This window comes from Pseudorca crassidens, chromosome 21 (assembly GCF_039906515.1).
Source record: "Pseudorca crassidens isolate mPseCra1 chromosome 21, mPseCra1.hap1, whole genome shotgun sequence".
Classification (NCBI taxonomy): Eukaryota; Metazoa; Chordata; class Mammalia; order Artiodactyla; family Delphinidae; genus Pseudorca; species Pseudorca crassidens.
The window spans coordinates 24,625,486-24,650,074 of NC_090316.1; the positions used below are offsets into that span (position 1 = coordinate 24,625,486).

Consider the following 24,589-nt stretch of genomic DNA (forward strand, 5'->3'; position numbering starts at 1 on the left):
CTTGCCGTTGGCCTTTCTCTTTGTAGAGGCTACTTCAGTCTGTTTCTAGGGTCTCAGTTTCTATGTCACCTTCTCAGGGATACTCTTTCTGAACATTCTGTGTAGAAGCTGCGTACCCCACCTCTGCCTCTCTGTCACAAAAACGTATTTCCTTCCATGGGACTCTGGAATCAGTGTAAGCAACATGAGGGCAGCATCCTATTTCTTGATGGAATCCCCAAATCTAGCAAGTATTGGCACATAATAGACAGTATTTATTTATTTATTTATTTATTTTGCGGTACGCAGGCCTCTCACTGTTGTGGCCTCTCCTGTTGCGGAGCACAGGCTCCGGACGCGCAGGCCCAGTGGCCATGTCTTACGGGCCCAGCCGCTCCGCGGCATGTGGGATCTTCCCGGACCAGGGCACGAACCCGTGTCCCCTGCATCGGCAGGCGGACCCTCAACCACTGCACCACCAGGGAAGCCCCAATATCTCTAATTTTTTATCAAGCCATTCAGTGTAACAATTTTCACTTAAAAAATAATTGTAATGGCCACTTTGCAGTCTGTAAGATCAGGTGTATGACAAATTGGGTTGATAATTCGTCAGGTTGAGGGCTGCCTCTGTCTTCATCTCTTCCGGATCTCCAGCATCAGTCCCAGTGCTCTAGCGTAACAGTTTTCAAACTTTTTGACCTTAAGACTAAAAGCACTCTTTTAGAGATTATTGAGGACCCCAGGAAGCTTTTGTTTAGTGGGTTATATCTATATAAATATTTACCATATTAGAAATTAAATCAGAAGTTTAAAAAATATTTATTACTTCATTTAAGAATAGTAATAGTGGGGGCTTGCCTGGTGGCGCAGTGGTTGAGAGTCTGCCTGCTGATGCAGGGGACACGGGTTCGTGCCCTGGTCCGGGACGATCCCACATGCCGCGGAGCGGCTGGGCCCGTGAGCCATGGCCGCTGAGCCTGCGCGTCCGGAGCCTGTGCTCCGCAACGGGAGAGGCCGCAACAGTGAGAGGCCTGCGTACTGAAAAAAAAAAAAAGTAATAGTAAACCCATTATGTATTAATATAAGTAACGTGTTCTATACAACATAACTATAGTTCCAGAAAAGTTAGTGATTTTTGCTAGTTTCTAATGCCTGGCAATAGCTGGATTCTCATGTCAGCCTCTGCATACAGCTATTGTGATATATTGTTTTGGTTGAAGTATATGAAGAAAATCTGGCTTTACAAGGATATATAACTGGAAATGGAGCGTTTTAATAGCCTTTTCCGTTAATTTTAGATATTTTTTTGATACCACACCAAGACTCCACAAGTAGTAGTTTCTTAAATGTTAGTTGCAATGTACAATTTGAAACTGATGTTAATTTGTAGTCCATTACATTAGAATTTATTGCTCCGTCTTACATTTTGAACGTATTGTTTGCCCTTGCATGGTTTTGTAACATGATATACAGGTTATTTGGAAAATGTTGGTTCACTGAGCATGTAAATGTTGACATATTTCATAGTACACCATACAGAAATCACAGTTGTTAATATCACTACCAATCTCACTAGAAGGCTCTTGGGAAGCTATCAAACTCAGGTTTATCAAAAATTCTAATTTTTGCTAAAATGCTCAGATTTTATGATTGCCAACAGATACTGTCAGTTGTTTTTCTTGAAGTGACAGGTTTCTTAAAATCATATTTGTAATGCAAAAAATTGGAAGGTAGTTGAAATTAAACCATAAAGGGGCTTCCCTGGTGGCGCAGTGATTGAGATTCCGCCTGCTGATGCAGGGGACACAGGTTCGTGCCCCGGTCTGGGAAGATCCCACATGCCGCGGAGCGGCTGGGCCCGTGAGCCATGGCCGCTGAGCCTGCGCGTCTGGAGCCTGTGCTCCGCGACGGGAGAGGCCACAACGGTGAGAGGCCCACGTGCTGCAAAAAAATAAATAAATAAAAATTAAAAAAGAAATTAAAGCATAAAAATCTATCTGATGTGATAATGCAGACTGCTCCTAATGTTTTGTATTAATAATATGCATCTTAATATATTTGCTGTTTCTTCTGTGTCAAATGTCTATTGCTACATTGTTCTTAATAATTTCTACTGTGATTTATATGTGTTTAAAAGTAGCAGCCAAACGTTTGGCATTATAAAGTATCTTACAAAATTTTCTTAGATTAGAAAAGTAAGTATATTGAAAATAAACGTTACAGAAGATAAATGAAAATGTATAATATGACTTGTAGGTTCATTTTAAGGGCTCACTGTTCCATTTTTTTATTCTTATAAGTACTGTTTGATTCCACAAATTATAAGCATCACTCCATTCTAGGAATGAGAGAGGACACAGCCAATAAAAATCTTATCTTGCTTTAGGGAGAAAACATTTGACCCTTTTGGAATTGTCAGGTTTTAAAAAAAACCATCTAATGGAAAATAGTCTGTGATATCTGAGCTTTTTGTTCAGTACCATCAATGATTATCTCTTTGTATTATTTAGGGTGATTTTGGATGTAAGAAACAGAAATTCCTAATGAAACAATGTTTCTCACATAACAAAAAGTCCAGAGATAGACCAGCTTGAGGGTTGACTGACTCAGTGGCTTAAAAATGTTCTCAGGGACCCAGGTTCTGTCACTGTATTCCCCCAGCCCTAGTGTTGGCTTCATCCTTAGGCTACCAAGAGATGTCTGCAGCAACTTTTACGATCCACATGCAGACATGACAGTGTCCAGAGAAATGGAAGCTGCCTCTACGTCTGGCTCTCTTAGAGTGGAGGAACCTTGAACTGACTTCCACTTATGTCTCATTGCTCAGAACTGAGTTACACTCCCATTCCTGAAACAGTGACTGGCAAGGGGAATGGGATTATTCCAGGCCAGTAAACTCACTCTGGAGTCAGGGTTGGGAGTCCGGAGAGGGAGGTCAACTTCCTCTTAAGGACATAGCTTCATGGGGAGGAGCTAGCTGTCTTAAAAAAAATTTTTAAAAATTAAAAATCAGGATGTGTTAATAAGTAAGAAGGAGGGGAAAGTAGTGTCAGGGAGGAGAAAATTTTCCCCTTCTCCTTCTTGAGTTCTTTTGGCTGGCCTAAAAATTAAATTGAGACAAAACATTAACAGTGGAAAAAAATAAATTTAAATCGTACTTACGGAGGTCTCAGAGAAATAGGAGCTAAGAAGTAAGCAAGGCAGGCAGCTTTCATACTTTATAGACAAACAATAAATTTTGTGAGGAATTGACAGGACAAAGAAACTTAGGTTTGGGTTTTTAATTAGTGAAGAATCTTAACAGGGATTGGGCTTGGAGTAGTAAATCAGCAAAGAAGAACAAGGCTTGTTTATGCAGCCTTCTTGGTCCTAGGTTCCCTATCACTGGTGATAAGATTGGCTCTCTCCCTCCTGGTACAGGGAGGGCACCTTTCACATTGAGAGATTCAGTTCTTGTTTTCAGAGAGACAGGAGGGTCAAAGTGTCATTCCTGCACCAGCTTTTTCTTAAGTAACTTTAATTCAAAATCATCAATATGGCACTTTGGCATGTTTGGGGGTGACCTGCCCAGAACCCCAACAGTAGGAATATATGCTAATTGGGCAGCCAGCTTTATCCACTAGGCCAGAGCTTCTCAAACTTCAATATACATACAAATCACTTGGGGATCCTGTTAAAATGCAGATTCAGGTTCAGTTAATCTAGAGTAGAATCCAAGGAGCTACATTTCTAGCCAGCCCGATGGTGATACCAATGCTGCTGATTCAAGGACCCTAGTCTGAGTATCAAGACATTAAAAAAGCTACCTGGTCCCATTGAAAATAATTAAAACTCTTAGCTAGTCCATTTCTGAAACTTTTTAGATACAGAAAGCCTATATATTTTTAAGTTTTAAGTTGGAAAAATGATAATCCACCCCAAATCCCTTATCCGTTTCCCAAATATAATTGAAACACTGAAACACTGGTTTAACCCGGAAACTGAGCTAAAATGTAAAAGGAAAGCTTTATTCATACTGCTGCACCGTAGGGAGCCCTGATCGCAGTGACCTGCCAGTAGGCGGTATTCAGGGCTTCTACAGGCACAGGGACAAAGCAGCGTTTTGCCCGTTGATACATCTGTTGTTGGAGTCAGTAATAAACCACCAAAGATTCTTTATAGTAGTAAAGTATTTTAAATATTAATTATGGAGATCAGTCTATTGCATAAGGTATTTCTTTAGATTTTTCTAATTATTTTTCATTCTCGGTTTACCCAGTGAAGCTTTTCAGATCCAAGAATATTTTCATTAAGTTTTCTTCATTTCTTTCATTAAGTTTTCACATGTCCAGTTTCCACGGACATGTCAGATGCGATGTGTGCCTGGCCAAGGTATGCCCCTCTGCACTCATATCTCAATAAGCCTTATTACTTCCAACAATTACCCCACTCTGTGGGCCTTTTAGGCCTCCTTGGCTCACCTAATTTCTTCACAGCCTTTTCCACTTCCTGGGAAGTTAAATTCACTTAATGAGAGGAAGATGATAGTGATAATGGTAACACATTTTAAAAAGTATGAGCAGGACCTGTGATCCCATCAGAGAACAGCTGAGTAGGAACACAGCATGCTCTGCAGCCTCTCAGTTTAAACATTCTCACTAGCTCAAGTACAGCTACAGTAAAACACTTCATTCGTTCAGATAGTGAATTCTGAGGTAAATATTTTGCAAGCTATTACAGCAAATATTGGGCGAGACTTTAGATAGGGATGCCTCTATTAGCTAACAGTGTTAACATTATTTATTGGTTTAAAAATGTTTTGTTAATAAGTTTGTGAGTTCAAACGAAAAAATATTAAACCTGTGAAAGAAAAGTTAATAATAAAAGAACATAAAATCAAGTGTCCCAATTATAGGCCATGGGATAATGAAACAGTGTTGAACTTGAATACTCACACAGAGGGGTGAAGAAAATTCTGAAAGCGGAATCAGAACCTTTTAGGCTGGGGCTTCCCTGGTGGTCCAGTGGTTAAGACTTCTCCTTCCAATGCAGGGGGTGTGGGTTTGATCCCTGGTCAGGGAGCTAAGATCCCACATGCCTCGGGGCCAAAAACACCAAAACATAGGGACTTTCCTGGTGGTGCAGTGTTTAAGAATCCACCTGCCAATTCCAGGGGCACGGGTTCGAGCCCTGGTCCTGGAAGATCCCACATGCCGCGGAGCAGCTAAGCCCGTGTGCCACAACTAGTGAACCTGCGCTCTAGAGCCTACGAGCCACAGCTACTGAGCCCACGTGCTACAACTACTGAGCCCGTGCGCCTAGAGCCCGTGCTCCACACAAGAGAAGCCACCGCAATGAGAGGCCCACGCACCGCAACGAAGAGTAGCCCCTGCTCGCTGCAACTAGAGAAAGCTCGCACACAGCAACAAAGACCCAACCGCAGCCAAAAATCAATTAATTTTAAAAATAAATAAAACAGAAGCAATATTGTAACAAATTCAATAAAGACTTAAAAAGAGCAACTTTTAGGCTCCTGGGTGTCATCCACATGACCATAGACAAGCAGTAACTTTTCTGTGCCCCAGTTTCTTCATTTGTAAGATGGGGGTAGTTGATATAGATTGCTAAGGTCCATTCTAAATACAGGATTCTGGGGTTCTGTGAGAATGTGAGAAGGGAAAGTCAGTGGAGACTAGAATTATTAGACATCTTACTTTGGGGGGACTTCCCACTCCCATCCCCAGCCTTCCTTTGCTGTGCAAATGTGGAAAGGGTATGATTGGAATTAGTTCTTTGGCCTTGGGCTGTTTATCCCTGAATAGGCAGAGAGGGCATTGGAAAGTGGAGTAGTGGAGGAAACCAAAGTTAGGCATTGGCTTATGGCATGAATGGCTCCTGTTTGGAGAGCAGTGAAGTTGACATGACTAGATTTTAAAGTACCTTTCATCCTTTGTAACGGTAAAATGAGGTCAGTTTAGGAAAAATCTGGAGGGCGAAACAGATGGTTTAGAAATGCACCACTTCCGATTTTACCACCTAGATTCTGTAGGAAATAATTAGATTCATTATTAGAGGGTGTATCCTGGGAAGAAAAACTAATATAAGAGAAAGAAAACTAATATAAGAGAAAGAAACGGGATAAGGAAGCATTGATGAGCAGAGAAACCTGTCAGACCTATTGCTAAACTGATAGCAACATAGGAGGAAATGAAACAGTATGGTATTCAAGGGGAAGATACAGCCCCCGTTACCCTCGGTAAGAAAGAGGATGCCCACACTGGGACTAGTGGCTGCTGGCACATCCCTTGGCAGCACGTTGTTTGTCTTTGCTGGCAGGCTGCAGCAGACAGGGTTCAGATAGGCAGGCAGGAAATCTCAGATACCCTCGGCCCACCACCAGATACTACCGAAGGTTTGATAAAAGCTCAAATCAACAGAGGCACCATGCTCGTGTGAAGAATCTAATGCCTGAAACAGTGTTAAAGGAGCAAGCTCAACGATTTTAGAGAGGATCTGCAAGGACAGAACTATTTTCACTCGTAAAGCGAAGGCATGATTTGCTTTTCACTCTCTCCTGTCACGTGTGGAGCTTTCCAGGGGCTACATGACAATGACAGCACAACAGAGTGAGTGCAGAAGCAGATATGAGAATCCAGCTGTCTTCTATTAAGGCAGGCATTAAAATATTTGCAGAAATGTTCAACTCTGCTACTCTTCTCACTAACCTTTTTTATAAAAATGTGATGTTCACATATCACTGGTTTATTGTTATTTTCAGATGAATTAATACCTTAAAATTTTCCCTTTTAACTTCTAACATGATAAATATTGATAGATGTAATCCACATAAACATTCTTTGGGGTCCCCAATAATCTTTAGATGTAATGAAAGGGTCCTGAGACCAAGAAGTTTAAGAACTTCTATTCCAGAAGAATGGAATTAGAATATAGCATTTGTAGTCAATTAGAGAAAAAAAAATTTATCATAGTCTTCCAAAAGGGGGAAAAATGGGGAAAAAAGAAGAAATAACCAAAAAAGCATTTTTTAAAGAAATAAAATTGTGAGAAAAGAGATCAAACAATATAAGTAAATGGTTTTATCAGAAGATAATATCAGAGGGGGTTAAAATTTTTTAATCAAATCCAACCTGCAAAGATATTTTAAAAAGTATAGGAGGAATGAGCTTTGATATGCCAAACAGGTAACAAGGAGAAAATAGAAATATCAATCTTAGTAGTACACAGAATAGCATTCAGGATGTGAAAATTACTGAAAGGGACAAAGAAGAGTGTTTTACATTAATAAACTGACCAAATATGCTAAAAAGATTTAATAGCCATTGATTTAAAATGTATAATAAAAGCAAAGCAGAACTAGATGATCAAATTGGTTAGACCAAATCAGTTAGACCAAAAAAAAAAAAACAAAAAAAGCATAAACTACCTGCTTGTAGACTGCTCTTGGCCATGGGTATTTTGTTTGTCTATCACACAGAAAAAATTTTTAAGTGATGAAATATCGGTTTCTGTTGCTACATAGCAAATCACCCCAACATTTAGGGTATGGAGAGACTCAAAGGCAGGAGTGACTTGACAGCTGGGGGTCTGGAATCATCTGAGTGCTGGTTTACTCACACGTCAGATATCTGGGCTTGGGGTGACTTGAAGACCAGGGCTGCTGAGTGGAGGACCCACGGGTGGCCTCTCCTCGTGGCCTGGCTTCTTCACATACCGCAGCCTCAGCGCAGCTGGCTCAGGGCTCCAAGGACAGTGTTCCAGGAAACAAGGCACAAACCTCATCACCTTTTATGACCTAGCCTTGGAAGTCACATAGCATCATTTCTTCCATGTTCTATTGGTTTAAATGGTTATAAACCTTCCCAGGGCATAGACGCTCCTTCTTAATGGGAGGAGTGTCAAATAACATGGACATGTTTCAAAACCTCTTCAGTCCAGCCTCTGGCCATACACTGATTTACATTCCTCCCCAGTGCAAAAATGTTCCCCCTTTCCAAATACATCCTCCAACCTGGAGATCCAGGGTTTAAATCGAGTCCAGGTGCGGCTGTGGCTCCTCGGGCGTGGTTCCTCGGTCATAGCTCGAGTACTTTGAAAATCTTCTGCCGGGAGAGACTAGGAAGCTGAAGTAGTAATTATACTTTTGAATCCCAAAAGTCCTGACTCTTATATTCTGTCTAAATTTTGCTTGAAAAGTGACCAATTCCATTTTTTAAAATTAATTAATTAATGTATTTATTTTTGGCTGCGTTGGGTCTTTGTTGCTATGCGCGGGCTTTCTCTAGTTGCGGCGAGCGGGGGCTACTCTTCGTTGCGGTGCGTGGGCTTCTCATTGCAGTGGCTTCTCTTGTTGCAGAGCACAGGCTCTAGGCACGCGGGCTTCAGTAGTTGTGGCTCGCAGGCTTCAGTAGTTGTGGCTCGCGGGCTCTAGAGCGCGGGCTCAGTAGTTGTGGCGCACGGGCTTAGTTGCTCCATGGCATATGGGATCTTCCTGGACCAGGGCTCGAACCCGTGTCCCCTCCATTGGCAGGAGGATTCTTAACCACTGCGCCATTAGGGAAGCCCCCCCCCATTCCTTTTTTTAGTTCATCTCTTTCTATCCTGTCTTATTATTGTGGTAAAATAAACCATTGATACTTCCAGGATGCTGGAATCCTTGTGCTTGGGCCCCTGGGCCAGCCAACAAGGGGTGGGGGGGGGTGGCCTGTGTCTGTCTCCGTTTTTGCTGAGCCTTGGGCTATATTGTGTTGGTCCACGCCATCACAGGCCTGCCGAGATGCAAAGGAAGGAGACCGGAAGAATGTCACAGAAGTTCTCATCTGACAAGATGTTCATAAAGAAGACAAAGAAGCTTAGTAAACTTAGTTATTATTCCTTGAATTGTCACCTCTCAATTATAAGAGTTGGATTTTTTTTAAACCTTTAAAAATCATTTTAAAAAGCAAATATCATTGATTTTTTTAAATAGGGATCATGAATATGCCTACAGGATGGATTTTTTTTAAGAACTAATATGTGAATAAGGACTTAATATGGCTTGGGATAAATTTTCCATTAATAACATTACACATAACATATTTAAATGCTGTCATATCTCAATTAGCTTAGGTGCAAGTTAAGCTGGTACTTCCAGTAGTTAGATGAATCAAGAAGTGGCTCTAGCTATGATGGACATATTGAAATACTGTAAAGAGTTTGAGCAAAATTGTTTCATTAAAGAAAATTAGGAAAAAGCAATATTTCTTAAATGTGTGACTTTAAATATGTACATATTTATATAAATATGTTTGTATCCCTGAAAGTTTATTCAAGTTAACTTTTTTTAGATCTTAATTGGAAAGACAATGGATTATATATTGGAGGTTGCCATGTGCTGAAGCACACAGCAGCCACTTTAGAAAAATGTGCTAGTGATACCTGGTGTCACTAAATAACATCCAACATATACTTCTCCATCAAGGAGAGTTAGAATGCTATCTTTTTAAATGAATTAGACTGAAATTCTTGTTTTATTTTATTTTTTAGCTATTGCCTTCTTTTATTTTTAAAACCTTTTTTAAAATGATATTAGGAAAATAGCTTACTTTTAATTCCCTCTAGAATTTAATTTTAAAGCCTCACATAAATGGCTAAATTAATCAAGAAACCTTATTAAATTCTACAAAATGGATATTTCTTGGAAGAAGATACTTCAATTATATATAGTACAAATATATCTTTTTATTTTATATATTTTTTATACAGCAGGTTCTTATTAGTCATCCACTTTATACACATCAGTGTATACATTTCAATCCCAATCTCCCAATATCATGCCACTCCCTTCTGGCTTGTAGAGTTTCTGCTGAGAAATCAGCTGTTAACCTTATGGGGATTCCCTTGTATGTTATTTGTCATTTTTCCCTTGTTGCTTTTAATAATTTTGCTTTGTCTTTAATTTTTGTCAGTTTGCTTACTATGTGTCTCGGCATGTTTCTCCTTGGGTTTATCCTGCCTGGGACTCTCTGCGCTTCCCAGACTTGGGTGGCTATTTCCTTTCCCATGTTAGGGAAATTTTTTTGACTATAATCTCTTCAAATATTTTCTCAGGTCCTTTCTCTGTCTCTTCTCCCTCTGGGACCCCTCTAGTGAGAATGTTGGTGTGTTTAATGTTGTCCCAGAGGTCTCTTAGGCTGTCTTCATTTCTTTTAATTCTTTTTTCTCTATTCTGTTCCACAGCAGTGATTTCCACCATTCTGTCTTCCAGGTCACTTATCTGTTCTTCTGCCTCAGTTATTCTGCTATTGATTTTTTCTAGTGTATTTTTCATTTCAGTTATTGTATTGTTCATCTCTGTTTGTTCGTTCTTTAATTCTTCTAGGTGTTTGTTCTTTAATTCTTCTAGGTCTTTGTTAAACATTTCTTGCATCTTCTTGATCTTTGCCTCCATTCTTTTTCTGAGGTCCTGGATCATCTTCACTATCATTATTCTGAATCCTTTTTCTGGAAAGTTGCCTATCGCGACTTCATTTAGTTGATTGTCTGGGATTTTCTCTTGTTCCTTCATCTCGTACATAGCCCTCTGCCTTTTCATCTTGTCTATCTTTCTGTGAAGTAGTTTTCGTTCCACAGGCTGCAGGATTGTAGTTCTTCTTGCTTCTGCTGTCTGCCCTCTGGTGGATGAGTCTATCTTACAGGATTGTGCAAGTTTCCTGATGGGAGGGACTGGTGGTGGGTAGAGCTGGGTGTTGCTCTGTTGGGCAGAGCTCAGTAAAACTTTAATCTGCTTGTCTGCTGATGGGTGGGGCTGGGTTCCCTCCCTGTTGGTTGTTTGGCCTGAGGCGACCCAGCACTGGAGCCTATGCGCTCTTTGGTGGGTCTAATGTTGGACTCTGGGAGGGCTCACGCCAAGGAGTACTTCCCAGAGCTTCTGCTGCCAGTGTCCTTGTCCCCACGGTGAGCCACAGCCACCCCCCGCCTCTGCGGGAGACCCTCCAACACTAGCAGGTAGGTCTGGCTCAGTCTGCTGTGGGGTCACTGCTCCTTCCTCCTGGGTCCTAATGTGCACACTACTTTGTGTGTGCCCTCCAAGAGTGGAGTCTCTGTTTCCCCGTCCTGTTGAAGTCCTGCAGTCAAATCCCGCTAGCCTTCCATGTCTGATTCTCTGGGAATTCCTCCTCCTATTGCCAGATCCCCCAGATTGGGAAGCCTGACGTGGGGCTCAGAACCTTCACGCCAGTGGGTGGACTTCTGTGGTATAAGTGTTCTCCAGTTTGTGAGTCACCCACCCAGCGGTTATGGGATTTGATTTGATTGTGATTGTGCCCCTCTACCGTCGCATTAGGTCTTCTCCTTTGTCTTTGGATGTGGGGTATCTTTTTTGTTGAGTTCCAGTGTCTTCCTGTCGATGACTGTTCAGCAGTCAGTTGTGATTCTGGTGCTCTCGCAAGAGGGAGTGAGCGCACATCCTTCTACTCCGCCATCTTGAACCCCATATATATCTTTCTAAATGGGTTCCTATTCAGGTTTTGTCATTAGTGTGGTATGGTTTTCAACAAACTACCAACCACTAATTTCCTAAGTTTTCCCCTCAGGAAGCCACTGTTACTCATTTTTTTTAAAGTTTCTGTAATCTTTGATAGTGTTCAGTTTAAGCTTTGGGAGGTAGATTTACAGTTTTTGTGACTTTGCTCAAAGGATTTAACTTTTTTGCACCAGTCACATTTTTTAAATGGAGTTTAAAATGCCTCTTTACCTTACAGCACTGTGCTTTTAACAGTATAAAATACTAAGGAAGTAAAAGAGTTTACATAAAGCTACACTCTAATAAAAACAAATAATGGTTACTCTAAAAAAATATTGTTAAAACAAAACAAATGTACCATTCTGTTAATCTGATATAATGTATTCATTTTTAGCACAGACTTAAGCCGAAACACTGAGCCAGCTTAATATTTTTAGAAACTTCTGACAAATGTTTAGTAATAATTGTGACTTACTGAAAATTGTTATAATAATGAAAATTTAAGAATTTAGCATGTTGATAAAAGCTTCATTTGATAATCATAGTATGGAAAATATTTTTCTTTGTTAAAAACTCCTTTTATATAATGTATTTATTTGGCTTTTGTTTAGTCAGGAATAAAAGTTTGACTTTTATACAAGTATTTGTTTTAATGCGAATATTAAGGTCATAAATCTTGTGTAGTAAAATATTTTCAGGTTAAGTTGAAGGTTTCAGAATATTATGGGTTTGCTTTTGCCATTTTCTGGCCATTGTTTGCATTGCTGAGGACATTTTATTTTTTGAAGTATACCCTCCAACCAGTAAGAACCATCTCAACTAAGTATTGCGTCAGTACACTCCACCAGAGGTTTCTAACTTTTAAACTGCCTTAGGAGAACATAAAACGAATGTGACAAAGGCATTTTCCATAAATTATACCAGCAGTGTACAACCAGTGCCATGAACATTTCTCATTAAAATATCTTCATGGTTTTATATTAGCATTTTATTCCCAAAGAACCCAACGAGCAGAAAACTCTAAGCTGCCTCTGAGTTTTTTTCTACCCAATTGTAGTCTGGATGTCACTGGCATTATTTCATACATCCCTTTTCATGACTTAATGTAATTGTTTCCATTTATAGGAGCTAAAGCATATACCATCATATTTCTGTGCTACTTTGTTTAGCCATTTTCCCTTTTTTTGCTCACTTCTGTAGCTTTTCTGCAATTAGATAAAAAGGGACCACAAAAACATCACTTTGATCAGCCTTCAGTAGCACCTAGGAAAAACTACTCTTTCACAAGAGAGGAGGTGAGACAGATTGATCGGGAAAATCAGAGGCTTTTGAAAGAACTGTCGAGACAGGCTGAAAAACCAGGAAGCAAAAGTACGATTCCAAGAAGATCGACTGGTCCTCCACCTAGGTTATATCATAGTGCTCTCAACAGACAGAGGGAACAACAAAGGATTGAAAGAGAAAATTTGGTAAGTAACTGAGATTTTTTTAGTCATCAAAGAAAATGCATTTGTACTGATTTGTTAGTCCAACTTTCAGGAAACCCAATACAGCGAAATTTTCTAACTTACTTATATAAAAGTAGGAATAGATACGTATGGCCTGAAATACATGATGAGCTATGAGCCTGGAAGGTACAATGTATGCTTTTTTATCCAGGAAACTATATTTTAAGGGAATATTAAATGAAAATACTGAAAGCTCCATTATTTATTTGACTATATCTGTGGAATCACTATAGTAGTACAGGAAATGGTGTCCAAGGGTGAGATACATGTCTCTTCTGGAGAGCTAAATCTATTTCACTTCATTTTATCCTCGAAAGCTAAAATAATTTAAATATCATTTATTTTAAATAATAAATACATTCTCAGAGAGGTCAAATTTGTTGCCCTGCTGCTTGAATGTATGAAAGACATTGATTGTTAAAAACCATATAAGTACGCTTTGATGTCCTAAGGAATATATATGGAAACTGTTGAAAATCTTCACATTAAAACCTATTTATTCATAGCATATCATTTTCTTTATAAAATGCAGTTCATAGTAATTGATGATATTTATTGAGCTCTTTAATGCTGGGCGTTGTTCTAAGTGTCTTCTAAATATTAGCTTATTGAATCCTGACAATAATTCTTTCAGGTAGGTACTTTATTTTTATCCACGTCTTACAAATGGAATAATTGAGACCTAAAAGGGTTAAATAATTAATCCATGGACAAGGAGCTGGTAAGGAAGTGGCTAAGCCAAGATTTTAAACCCACGTAGCATCTTAAACTAAAATTAGACCCTTAATGAGCACATACATTCAGAGCTAAAATAATTGGTAAAGCTATTATTAAAATTACTAGAATAATTAGCAAAATTCACCCTCATTATGTTTCGTCATCAGTACAGTTCTATTTGACTATGTACTTAACCTGAACTTGCAAGAGTAACAACTCCTGTGAATTTCTTTGTTACCATCACTAGCACCAGGAGTTGGCGAGCTGGGTTGGTATATTTACAAAAATAGTACTCTTGGGCCCTTTAGGAGAGTCACCCTGAATGTGGCAGGAAGTAGGTAACAGCAAAACGAGTTGAAGTGAGGTTGGTGGGTAGTGAGCTACATGATAACTTCCTGCACGTCACTCTGGCAGTTTCAAGATTCATTCATGATTTTAAAAAATTTGGAATTAGTGTGTGTCACGAACATCTGGTTTTACCTTATTTTCACTCTCCCACATGGCTCTGGAGTCTTGTTTTATTTAACAAGCAGTTGCATAGTGCATACTGCTTTACAATTTTAGGTCATTTAATCCTCGTAGCAACCTAAAGACACACTTACTGTTGTTGTGGAGGAGAAACTGAGACACTGAGTAGGGCGCAGGGACTTCCTCAAGGTTAAACAGCTAGCAGGTGGCAGAATCATGTCCCGGTTACCTAGCTTTGGGGTTACTTTTTTTTAACAGCTTTTTTGAGATATAATTCACATGCCATACTCATTTAAAGTGTACAATTCATAAGTTGTAGTAAAATATACGTAACATAAAATTTGCCATTTTGTTTTTAAGTGATTGGTTCAGTGGCATTAATTACATTCACAATGTTGGGCAACCATCACTACTACTTATTTCCAAAACTTTTTTGATCACTCCATACAGAAACTCTGTACCAAACAATAACACTCCGTTCTCCCTTCTCCTCAGCCCTTGGTAACCTCTAATCTACCTTCTGTCTATAAATCTGCCTATTCTAGATATTTCATATAAGTGGAATAATGGAATATTTGTCATTTTGTGTCTGGCTTATTTCCCTTAGCATGTTTTTGAGGTTTATCCATGTTGTATCCTATATCAGAACTTCATTCCTTTTTGTGGCTGAATAATATTCCATATATGTATGTGCCGCATTTTGATTCCCCATTCATCTGATGGTGGACACTTGGGTTGTTTCTACATTTTGGCTACTGTGAGTAATGCTGCACGGGAACACTGACTACAAGTATCTGTTCGGGTCCCTGCTTTCAGTTCCTTTGGGTGCATACCTAAGAGTGGAATTGCTGGGTCATATGGTAATTCTGTGTTTATCTTTTTGAGGAACTTGGGTTTACTTTTGAGAAGCTGAAGCCATACTGTCTAGAGGCTTTACTGGTATGAACAGGATGAAAACTGTTAAGCAGCTTCTGTTTACAGCTTTTATCATCCCCCATATCAGTGGTACATCTCAGCTGTTTTAATAAACAGTGGAAAATTACCACTATTTTATTCTTTTTACTTTGTATGCTTAGTAATATGTATATGTGAGCAATATTTTTCTCCATTTCATAGTAAGGTCTTATTTGTTATACTCTAGGACAGTAGAATATAATGTGAACCACATGTATAATTTAAATTTTTCTAGTAGCCACGTTAGAAAGTTCAAAGAAACAGGTGAAATTATTCTGCTATAATATTTTAACTGACTAAATCAAAAATATTTCTTTTTAACATGTAAGCAATATAAAAAATTGAGATTTTACCTTTTTTTGGTACTAAGTCTTTGAAATCCGTTGTATATTTTATGCTTAGAGCACATCTCAATTTGGACTAGCCACATTTTAAATGCTCTGTGGCTACATATGGCTTGTGGCTTTGGGCAGTGCAGCTCCGAAACAAAAGCTTAATTCATAAGTGGAAAAAGTAGCTTAAAGCTAAACAGGAAAATAAACATAATTTATTATAAAATATTGTTATGTTATTGTAAGGAAAAATAATCTTCCAGATTTATGCTTAACTCTTCACCGTCTATACCAAAATAAAACTAATTCTATACCTTTTAAAATTTTTTCTTGGCTATTCCTTTGCATTTATTCTTCATACTGACTGACTTTTTTCTTTATAAAAAGTTTTTTAATTAAATTTTTGTTGGAATTGTGTTGACTTCACATTTTAATTGCAGAGTGTTTGGCACTCTTAAAATATTACCTTCCTATCTAGAAATATGGTATGTCTTTCCATTTACTCAAGCCTTCTTATACTCTACCTTAGTAAGGTTTTATAGTTTTTTTAAAAACTGTATATTTTTATGCTATTGCCATGAAATTTTTCATTACATTTTCTAATTGGTTACTTTTGTAAACCATCACTTTTTGTGTATTTATTATATAAGCAGCCACCTACCAAATCCTTATTTAGAGCCACATTGGCTCTAATAGTTCCTCAGGGTGAGATGATATACTTTTTAACCTGTTTGCTAAACTGTTCGTAGTCAAAACACACATGCATGGGTACAGACGTGCTCATACAGCACTTTTGTGTCAGGTGTACTGCACAAGCAGGGTCCATTACTTTATAATTTTCATGATTTATAATCCTTCCTTTGCTCCATCTCCAGTGATAGAGGCCAGTTCAGATGGCTAACAGGCATGATGACTAAAGCAGTTCTGTTCCAGTACTCTCAAATTAGTTCCTTAGTAATCCAGAGGCTGTTAGACTTGAGACAAAGTAGTGCTGTGCAGAAGAGGTAGAAAAGGAGAGCCCTCTATCCAGTAGAGGGCGTGCTTGCTACATATAGACTCAATTATATTAGAACTTCATTATTTCAAAAGGGAACAAATTTTTTAATTCATGAATTTTGAAATATTCTTGTTAAACCATGTCTCTTTATATTCATTTGGACATAATATGAATTCTGTTTTTATGAAAGAGTGCAAGAATAACCTTAGCAGAAGGAGAAGGGGTCAGTGAGGATATAGTTTCACCTTACTCTAAAATAATGAGGCTATTTCATGCTCTTAAATGTATGTCTGTCAGTTTCCTGAGCTGTGAAAAGGGGGTGGGGAGAGGAGTAATTGAATAAAGTAAACCATAATCTTTCCACTCATGAGTTACTGTGTTAAAATATTATTTTTAAAGTAAAAGTAACGCATGTATGGGGTTGGCCAAAAAATTTGTTCGGGCTTTTGTAACATCTTACAGAAAAACTCGAACGAACTTTTTGGCCAACCCAATGTAAATTTATAAAATTCAAACCAATCTTAAAAACATTAGATGAGCAATAAAATCCTCCCTCTTCTGTTCTTTGTCTGCTGGTTTAGGGAGGTAATGTTAGATAGATGTGAAAACTATTAGAGAGTGATATGTTGTCACAAAGATGAAGTTTTATAGCAAATCTCATACCAAGTATGAGTATTATCTGTGGATTAGTCAGTACCTTTGTTCCAAGGTCTTGAAATAATTTACAGTTCACTCGCTTTGGTTTTCCTCCTCTGCTTATTGTCTGTTATCTCCTTCCATAGAAGAAAGCAAGCTAATGATAACTGAATACAACTCCAGCTATAGACAAATATGTAGAACAGTCGTGATTGTCCCAGACTGTAGGACACTTGTTACTCTTTAATGTCCTTCAGGGTCTTTGCTTTTTCACTTTAGAAACAATAAAGCAACTCTCCTCTGCTAGCAGCTGCAGAAATCATTAACTCACTGTTTGTCCATTCATTTGTTTTAACCTTTCCACCTCAGAAGACAGGATTCAGGCTGGGTTAATTTTCTTTCGATAAAGAATACTTCCTAGATAGAACAGAGATATTTGAACAAACTGTTCGAATTCATTGTTAGAATCTGATTTGAGTAGCAGTTCTAAGATTTTGTAAACCATAAATGGGAATATAAGTAACCATTCTTACATTTTTCAATCCATTAAACAGATATTTGTTTAATGTCTGCTATGAGCTATGTAAGAAACTGGAATGGATATAAGAAAAAATATAAAATACTACCCTGTCATTTAATATATAACTTAGCTATGAAGATAATACTAGAGTGTGTCAAACAACTAGAAAATAATCAAAGCAGTATTAAGGATAGCAATTAATATTTAATAAGTCCTTACTATATACCAGGCACTGTTCTGAGCATTTTAAATGCATTATCTCATTTAGTACCCTAAACTGACTCTTTGAGTTTTATTTCATTGTTAATATCACTATTAAGTCATTTGACCAAGGTCACACAATCAATGGCACAGCAAAGGTTTAAATCCAGGTCTTTCTGACTAGAAAACTTATATTTTTTTATCACTCAACTACAAGTGTTACAGTATTTTGACCTATCATTTTTAAGTCTTACTCAGGAGTTGTAAATTGATGACTAGATTGAAATGTATATACTTTTGATTATAGGGCTTCTACTGTAATCCTTCATATTTTTATCAATATATTGTTTCTACAAGTAAGAGCTGTTTGTATCTGAAATCATTCCTTTAGCTTTTGCTGAGCTTGTTGTGTTCATATCGCACACAGATACATGGCACGGTTCCGTGTGATTTGGATAGCTGAACCAAATCATTGCTCTTATTTCCCCAGGTTTCTGCATGTAAACTTGATAAGTGACATATCAGCATTACAGAATGGGTTTACTTTTTGCCTTATTGTTAACTTATTTCCAAATTGATTTTGATCACATTACTTTATATGTTTTATATCTGATAAATAAGCATTGCAATTTTCTTAAAGTTTGTAAAAGAAAAATATACATACAACCAAATGAATAAATTTAGGGAATTAGCAGTTTATCTAAAAAACATTGAGACTTCTACCAGCAAGAAAACAAAATTGGTAGGTAACTGAAAATACCAAGTTTTCTGTGCTGTCCATTCCACTGTGCACAGCTCAATGAGTAGTTAATAGGATAATCAGATAAAACAGCGAATGGTTCTCTACCCAGTAAAATACATCGATGATGTGACACCCAGCAAGTTTCTTACTCAGTTATAAACTGCAGGTGGAGGAGATATATTAGTTGGTAGGTCTTGGCACCTAAATTGTACAGGTTCTCTGTCTACAAAGAGAGAAAGACAGCATGTTATTATGGAAAGACCGTAGACTTTATAGTCAGGTGGAACCACAGATAAATCCTGACTCTGAACTCAGCAAAGAGAACCGTTCCTCTACTTGTGTAAGACTTCACTGAGGAGTTGACTCTTTTCTAGCTTTTGAAGGCTCAGAACTGAAGAAGGCCATTTCATGCAGGAAGGTGAGCTGGCAGGCTGAGTCCTCTGGGTGGGTCCGGCTGCTTCTTCCTGTGTCCTGCGCCTCTGCCGTTTGTCTGCAAGCTCCTTTCATTCTACAACCCTTGCTCTCCTTTCCTCGATAGCTCTTCCCTCAATATTCTGGCTTCTCTGGAATCGCGCAGGAACACACTGATAATGGAGCCTCAGAATAGCAGGGCGGGAGGGGGCTGATAACAGTTGAGAACAAGTTCTGGAGACAGTTGGTGGTGATGAACTGTAGGCTTAAAAATGGTTAGAATGGTAAATCTTATGTGGATTATACCACAATACAAAGATAAAACTAAGTTGAGGGAGAAGGAAAAAAGATTGTCCAGAGAAAACTTGTCCTATGACTAAACTCATGAGGCTAACTTTATAATGTGAATCTTAGTGCAGGACAGCATTCTCTTTTCAAACAAAGATCAACTTGCTACAGAGGAAGTTTAAGTCAATAAAGAAAATAATAAAACACAACCATGGATCAATTCCCCCATCCATTTGGTCTACTTAAACATTCCTTTCTCACTGAAGCCTGTGAAAATCAAACAAAAGAAACTCTTTCACCTTCTGATTTGTGAAGGAAGGATTATGAATAAAATTAGGGACATTACACATTAGCCTCTGTTACAAAATCGTATTAATGCACATACCACGCTACTGGATACTGTCTTGCCTTGGCTAGTTGGTTTATACAATCTTTAAAAACCTTTATGTTCTGTAGTAGTTGATTTCAAACTTCTTAAGAGCAAAAACTTTTTTTTTCCAAACAATTTTATGCAGAATCTTCAATATATAAAACAGACAATACAGAAAGCATGGTTGGGCCGGTAGAAATTAGGAGTGGGAGACCTGAGAGGCCGGCCCACTGGCCTTTCCTCAACGTCCTAGGAGCCCTGAGGCACCACTGGAAAGTAAACAGGTTGACAGTCACTGCTCTGTGCGCATATATAGATAGAACTTATAATAGTAGCTTAGATGTGTTCACAGTCATTTCTAGGGTTGAACACTGGGCTCTTAGCATTATTGCTCCCATTATGTCATTTCTATGAGAAAATCAGGTTTAATGTATTTCAGCTTACAGCACCTTTTCTAAGATTGTAACCCGACAAAGAAGAGAGATGTGCCTACAGTCGGTTGTTAAAATCATAGTGGTTTTGGTTAGCCATAGGTTAGGTGAAAACCCTTAGATTTTCCTGAAAGTACATTATTTGAAATATTTTTTCACAGTGACTTAAAGTCTTTTCTACTTCATTTTGTGAATTTCAGGTTCTAGAAAGTATTCGCCTTTTTAAAAAACTATTGCTATTTTTCTAACGTTGGCTTTTAAATGGGTTGTCTTTAAATGAAGGCTTTATTGAAACGGCTTGAAGCTGTGAAACCAACAGTTGGTATGAAACGCTCAGAACAGCTGACAGACTATCACCGCAACATGGGTTATTTCAGCTCATCCCCGACCTCCAGACGAGTGAGGTCCACTCTTGGCCAGTACAGCCCGTTAAGTAAGCGTACTCAAAATTATTTTGTACTTGTTCGTGTCTTTTGTCCTTTTAAAAACATATAACTTCGGTTCTTACGATAGAGTTTTAAAATGCTGACTTCTGGAATGCTGTCTGTTGTTTTTCACTGGCATGCTTTGTTTTATTTGTGTTACTTCTTTAATTTCAGGTTTCATTTACAGTGTATAATGGCAGCATAGGAAGGAAACCAGGAGAAAAAACAATTGAAAATACCAGTTATCTCTTAGATAATGGAGGAGACACTTTTACTTTCAATATGTTTATTTAAGGAAGAAATGAACAGATATGCTATTTAAAGTCGCTGTAACATTCTCTTTAGCCAGTTAAGAATTTTTAGTAGTATCTTCCAGCCCTAATATGTGCTTTTTCTTCCTCATTGGTAACTAAAAGAAGAATTAGCAAATCTGTAGTCATCAGATTAATCCCTCTTAATACTTAATATATGATCCGTTACATGCCTGGCCGGTAGTGTGTCCCGGGGTAGTGTGTCCCGGAGAACGCAGGTGGGAGTGACCACTGAGTGCTAGGGCGTGTGACGCATGGAAAGGCCAGACCTTTTTTCCTTACCGAAGTCTGTTTTGTTAGTTCATGTACGTGTTCAAAACTATAAAGTCTGGGGCTTCCCTGGTGGCGCAGTGGTTGAGAGTCTGCCTGCCGATGCAGGGGACATGGGTTCGTGCCCCGGTCCGGGAAGATCCCACATGCCACGGAGCGGCTGGGCCCGTGAGCCATGGCCGCTGAGCCTGCGCTTCCGGAGCCTGTGCTCCGCAACGGGAGAGGCCACAGCAGTGAGAGGCCCGCGTACTGCAAAAAAAAAAAAAAAACCATAAAGTCTGTAGAAGCTAATCCTAAGAGAAAGTTGGAACCGCTTGTAATCTTAAACACTCAAATGACTAGTAATTCCATTCACTCATCCTTCAAGCATCATTTCCTTGGCAGAGTTCATGACTAAGAAAGGGTCTTATTCCAGTTACTCACACTTAGTATTATGCCTTGAAAGCAGTAAATTATTTGTTGAATAAATGTATAAATGGTTATACATAGAGATTTTTTTCCCACTTGAATCCTTTGAGAAGCTTTTAAAAACATTTATTCCCACTCCAAATCTATTGAATCAAAATGCCCTAAAATAGCGTTTGGGCATGTTTGTTATTATATTTTTAAGTTCCATGGGGAATTCAGAAGTACATTCCTGGTTGAGAATCACATTAGACTTAAAAACACCTGTGAGATAGGGAAGACAATTTTATTCTGGGCTTCAAGATAGGAGAAGAAGTTTATTAGATGATGATTTAGTTTAAATAATTCAAATCATTTCTTATTCTTTATGTATTTTCAGGAGGAGCTTCCAGGACATCCAGTGCTACCAGTGGTCTCAGTTGTAAGAGTGAGCAATCAGCTTTTGACACATCCAGTGGCCTGTTGCTAAGACCTAAGCCCCCTAATGTCCGTACAGCTTGGTTATAAAAACTCTTTTTACTTTAAACATTGATCATCAAATTCTTATTGAAGTGCTTTTGTATATTACTATCATTCTCTGTATAAACATCTAAATACTTCTTTAAGCAATTTAAGGTGTACAACAGTGACTTGTAATTTATTGTAATTTGATGCAAAATTGTTTTGAAAAAGACAATTTAATATAAAATCAGTGTTTCCTGTGAGGAGGAGTTTATAGGAGACTTGTATGTATTTTACAGAGAAATGGTAGTATGCCGGTGTATTTTCTCAACATAGAAATTGGTTCAGCTGTCAGACTGACAAAACAGTTGCGATAGCATCGCTGAATGTTGGACCCAAGATGTTTAGCTATATAGTTCTTGTTTGTTGTTTTTTTCATTTCTTGTAAGCTTTATACCATGAGCATAGCTCCTGACTGACTTTGTTTTCTCTTTGCTTCAGAACTTGGGCAGTGTGACTTATAACTTAATTGTAAGATAGTTATTATGAAACAAATCTTGAAATTTGTTTTCATTGGTGGAGCTGATTTAGATTTGGTGAGCAGATTGAGTGAAGCTTGAACTGGGGCAATCCTTGGGATTCACCAGAGGTGCCTACTACTTCCGCAGAAGGGAACTGAGTTAGATCTCAAACACGTTATCAACCATTCTGAACCATTTCAAACTGTGAGTATTAGAAAGCTCAACTTAGAAGCTCCTCTTTCATGTTTTTATATATTCAGGGAAAGTAGTTAATGATTCTGAGAAATTAGGTTTCTTTAGAGCTACTGCATTGTGAATAGTTTGTCCAAGGACCAGATCATCATAAGCAAAAGCAAGTATCTATTGAATCAGCAAAATAGCACCACCAGTTTGAAGAGCCAAGAAGCAGATCCTGAGTTGTGTCAGGACAGTGTTTTAAGTGATGCTGTTAATGAGTTGTGTTATCCTTAGAGTTTATTGTTTTAAGTGAGAAGAAAAGAAAGAAATGCATTGTCTCGCAGCTATAGAAATTCCAGCTAGTGTTTTTAAGGGCTGAAAAAGAAAACTAAAAATGTGAATGATAAAGGGGAAAAAAATTTGTTGAGGCTACTTTAAATGTCAGCTAACTTTCTTGATTTGTTTTGGTTTGGGCATTTGTGTTGAATCCTGGAAGTACCATTTTTATCAGTCCCACTTTTAAAGTCCTAATAATCTTAAATAGAATTAGTAATGGCGAGTGGGGTGTAATATAGTTGACTTTTAAAATTAGAATATTTTTCTGTCAATCTAAAGGCTCTTATATTATACAACAAAGTATATCTAGGTCATGTTGCTTCTGCTGTTCTAATTATCACTGTTTTCATTACTGGCCTTTTCTGTGTACCTTAAAATGTATTGGAAAGTTTCTATATTAAATGCTAAATCTTTCTTTTTCTTAGTGTGGATTTTTTATCTGTAACCACAGTAAGATTTGTTTTTTGTTTTTCTGGGTTAACTCAAGCTCTGTAGCGTGCACGCCGAACTTACTTTTCTTAATACCTTTGGCAGTAAGCCAAACTGCATTTTACTGAACATCAATTCAGAATTTCTTGGTCTTAGTTTGTATTGATAGATTTTGTTTCGGATAGGGCCTGTGAAACGTGGGAAGAATGGGGTTAAAAAATTTGTGTGAACACAACCTGATTGTGAGATTTTTCTGCTGCTTCCTTTGAGCTTATAATGTTCCTTCGCTGTTATTTGATATTCTGTTCTGGTGAACAGATTTTTCCATCACTTAGTGCTCTGCTTTATATATAAATTTTAGCTATACTAAACCACGGTTTTTGTTTTGTTTTTTAACTTATTGCACTTTTAATGTTTGTATAACAACCTATCTTTAAGGAGCGATATGATAATGTTGAATTTAAAATTCAGCATTTGAATATCTGCTCAATAGTGAGTTAGCCAATTTTTTTAAATTGATTTTTAAGTTGTTAGAGAAAAAAAGGTATGAAACCTTTTATGTAATAGCATTAGTCTCTGAATACATTTTGTATGGTCTTTGCTACCCTATGTCAGGATACAATTATAATTTTATAGATAAGGCTGTACTTTTATTTTTGATCATTAAATTTTTTTCTTTGTATTTTGATTTTAGATACTAATATAATGCCTTTAGTTTTTACTATGTTAACGGGGAGGTTCATCTAAGTATTTCTGATAACAGGGGTTCAACTTGAAGTAAAAGTCAGGAAGAGCAACAATATTCATCTTTTCAAAGTGGAATTTACAATTCTGTTGTCATGATTCGTTTATATGATAAGTATAAATAGAGGGACAGGAGTTGAAAAATGTGATATTTCTGATATAAGTCAAGGTACTTCTAAGATGTCATAGTTTAAGGGGTGTTTTTATGAAGGAATCATAAGTATATTATTTTCATTTTCAAGAACATGAAAAAAGTGAAGGATCCTCTAGCACTGCTTTACATTTGGTTCACTTGTACCTAAGATATATATTTTGAAGATTTACACGTGCAACTAGAAATTATACTAATCCAAGGTCTACAATTACTAGGCAAGGTTCTTATTGAGAGTTATTTTCATATCTTTCAAATGTTAAACTGATGTTACATCCTTTTTAATAAGATTCTATGAAAGTTTTTTTTTTTCTGCGGTACGCGG

General features: G+C 37.8%; 1 protein-coding gene across 2 annotated transcripts in view; it reads left to right on the forward strand.

The window, feature by feature from the left end:
• CFAP97 (cilia and flagella associated protein 97) overlaps positions 1 to 23,354 on the forward strand; it is a 33,464-nt gene extending 10,110 nt beyond the window's left edge. For both annotated transcript variants that reach the window (XM_067721659.1, XM_067721660.1), the window contains exons 3-5: positions 12,680 to 12,948; positions 20,337 to 20,487; positions 21,845 to 23,354. In XM_067721659.1, coding sequence (XP_067577760.1) covers positions 12,680 to 12,948; positions 20,337 to 20,487; positions 21,845 to 21,972 — 548 coding nt within the window. In that variant the 3' untranslated portion in view covers positions 21,973 to 23,354. The remainder of the gene's footprint in view (positions 1 to 12,679; positions 12,949 to 20,336; positions 20,488 to 21,844) is intronic.
• Positions 23,355 to 24,589: the final 1,235 nt, after the last annotated feature.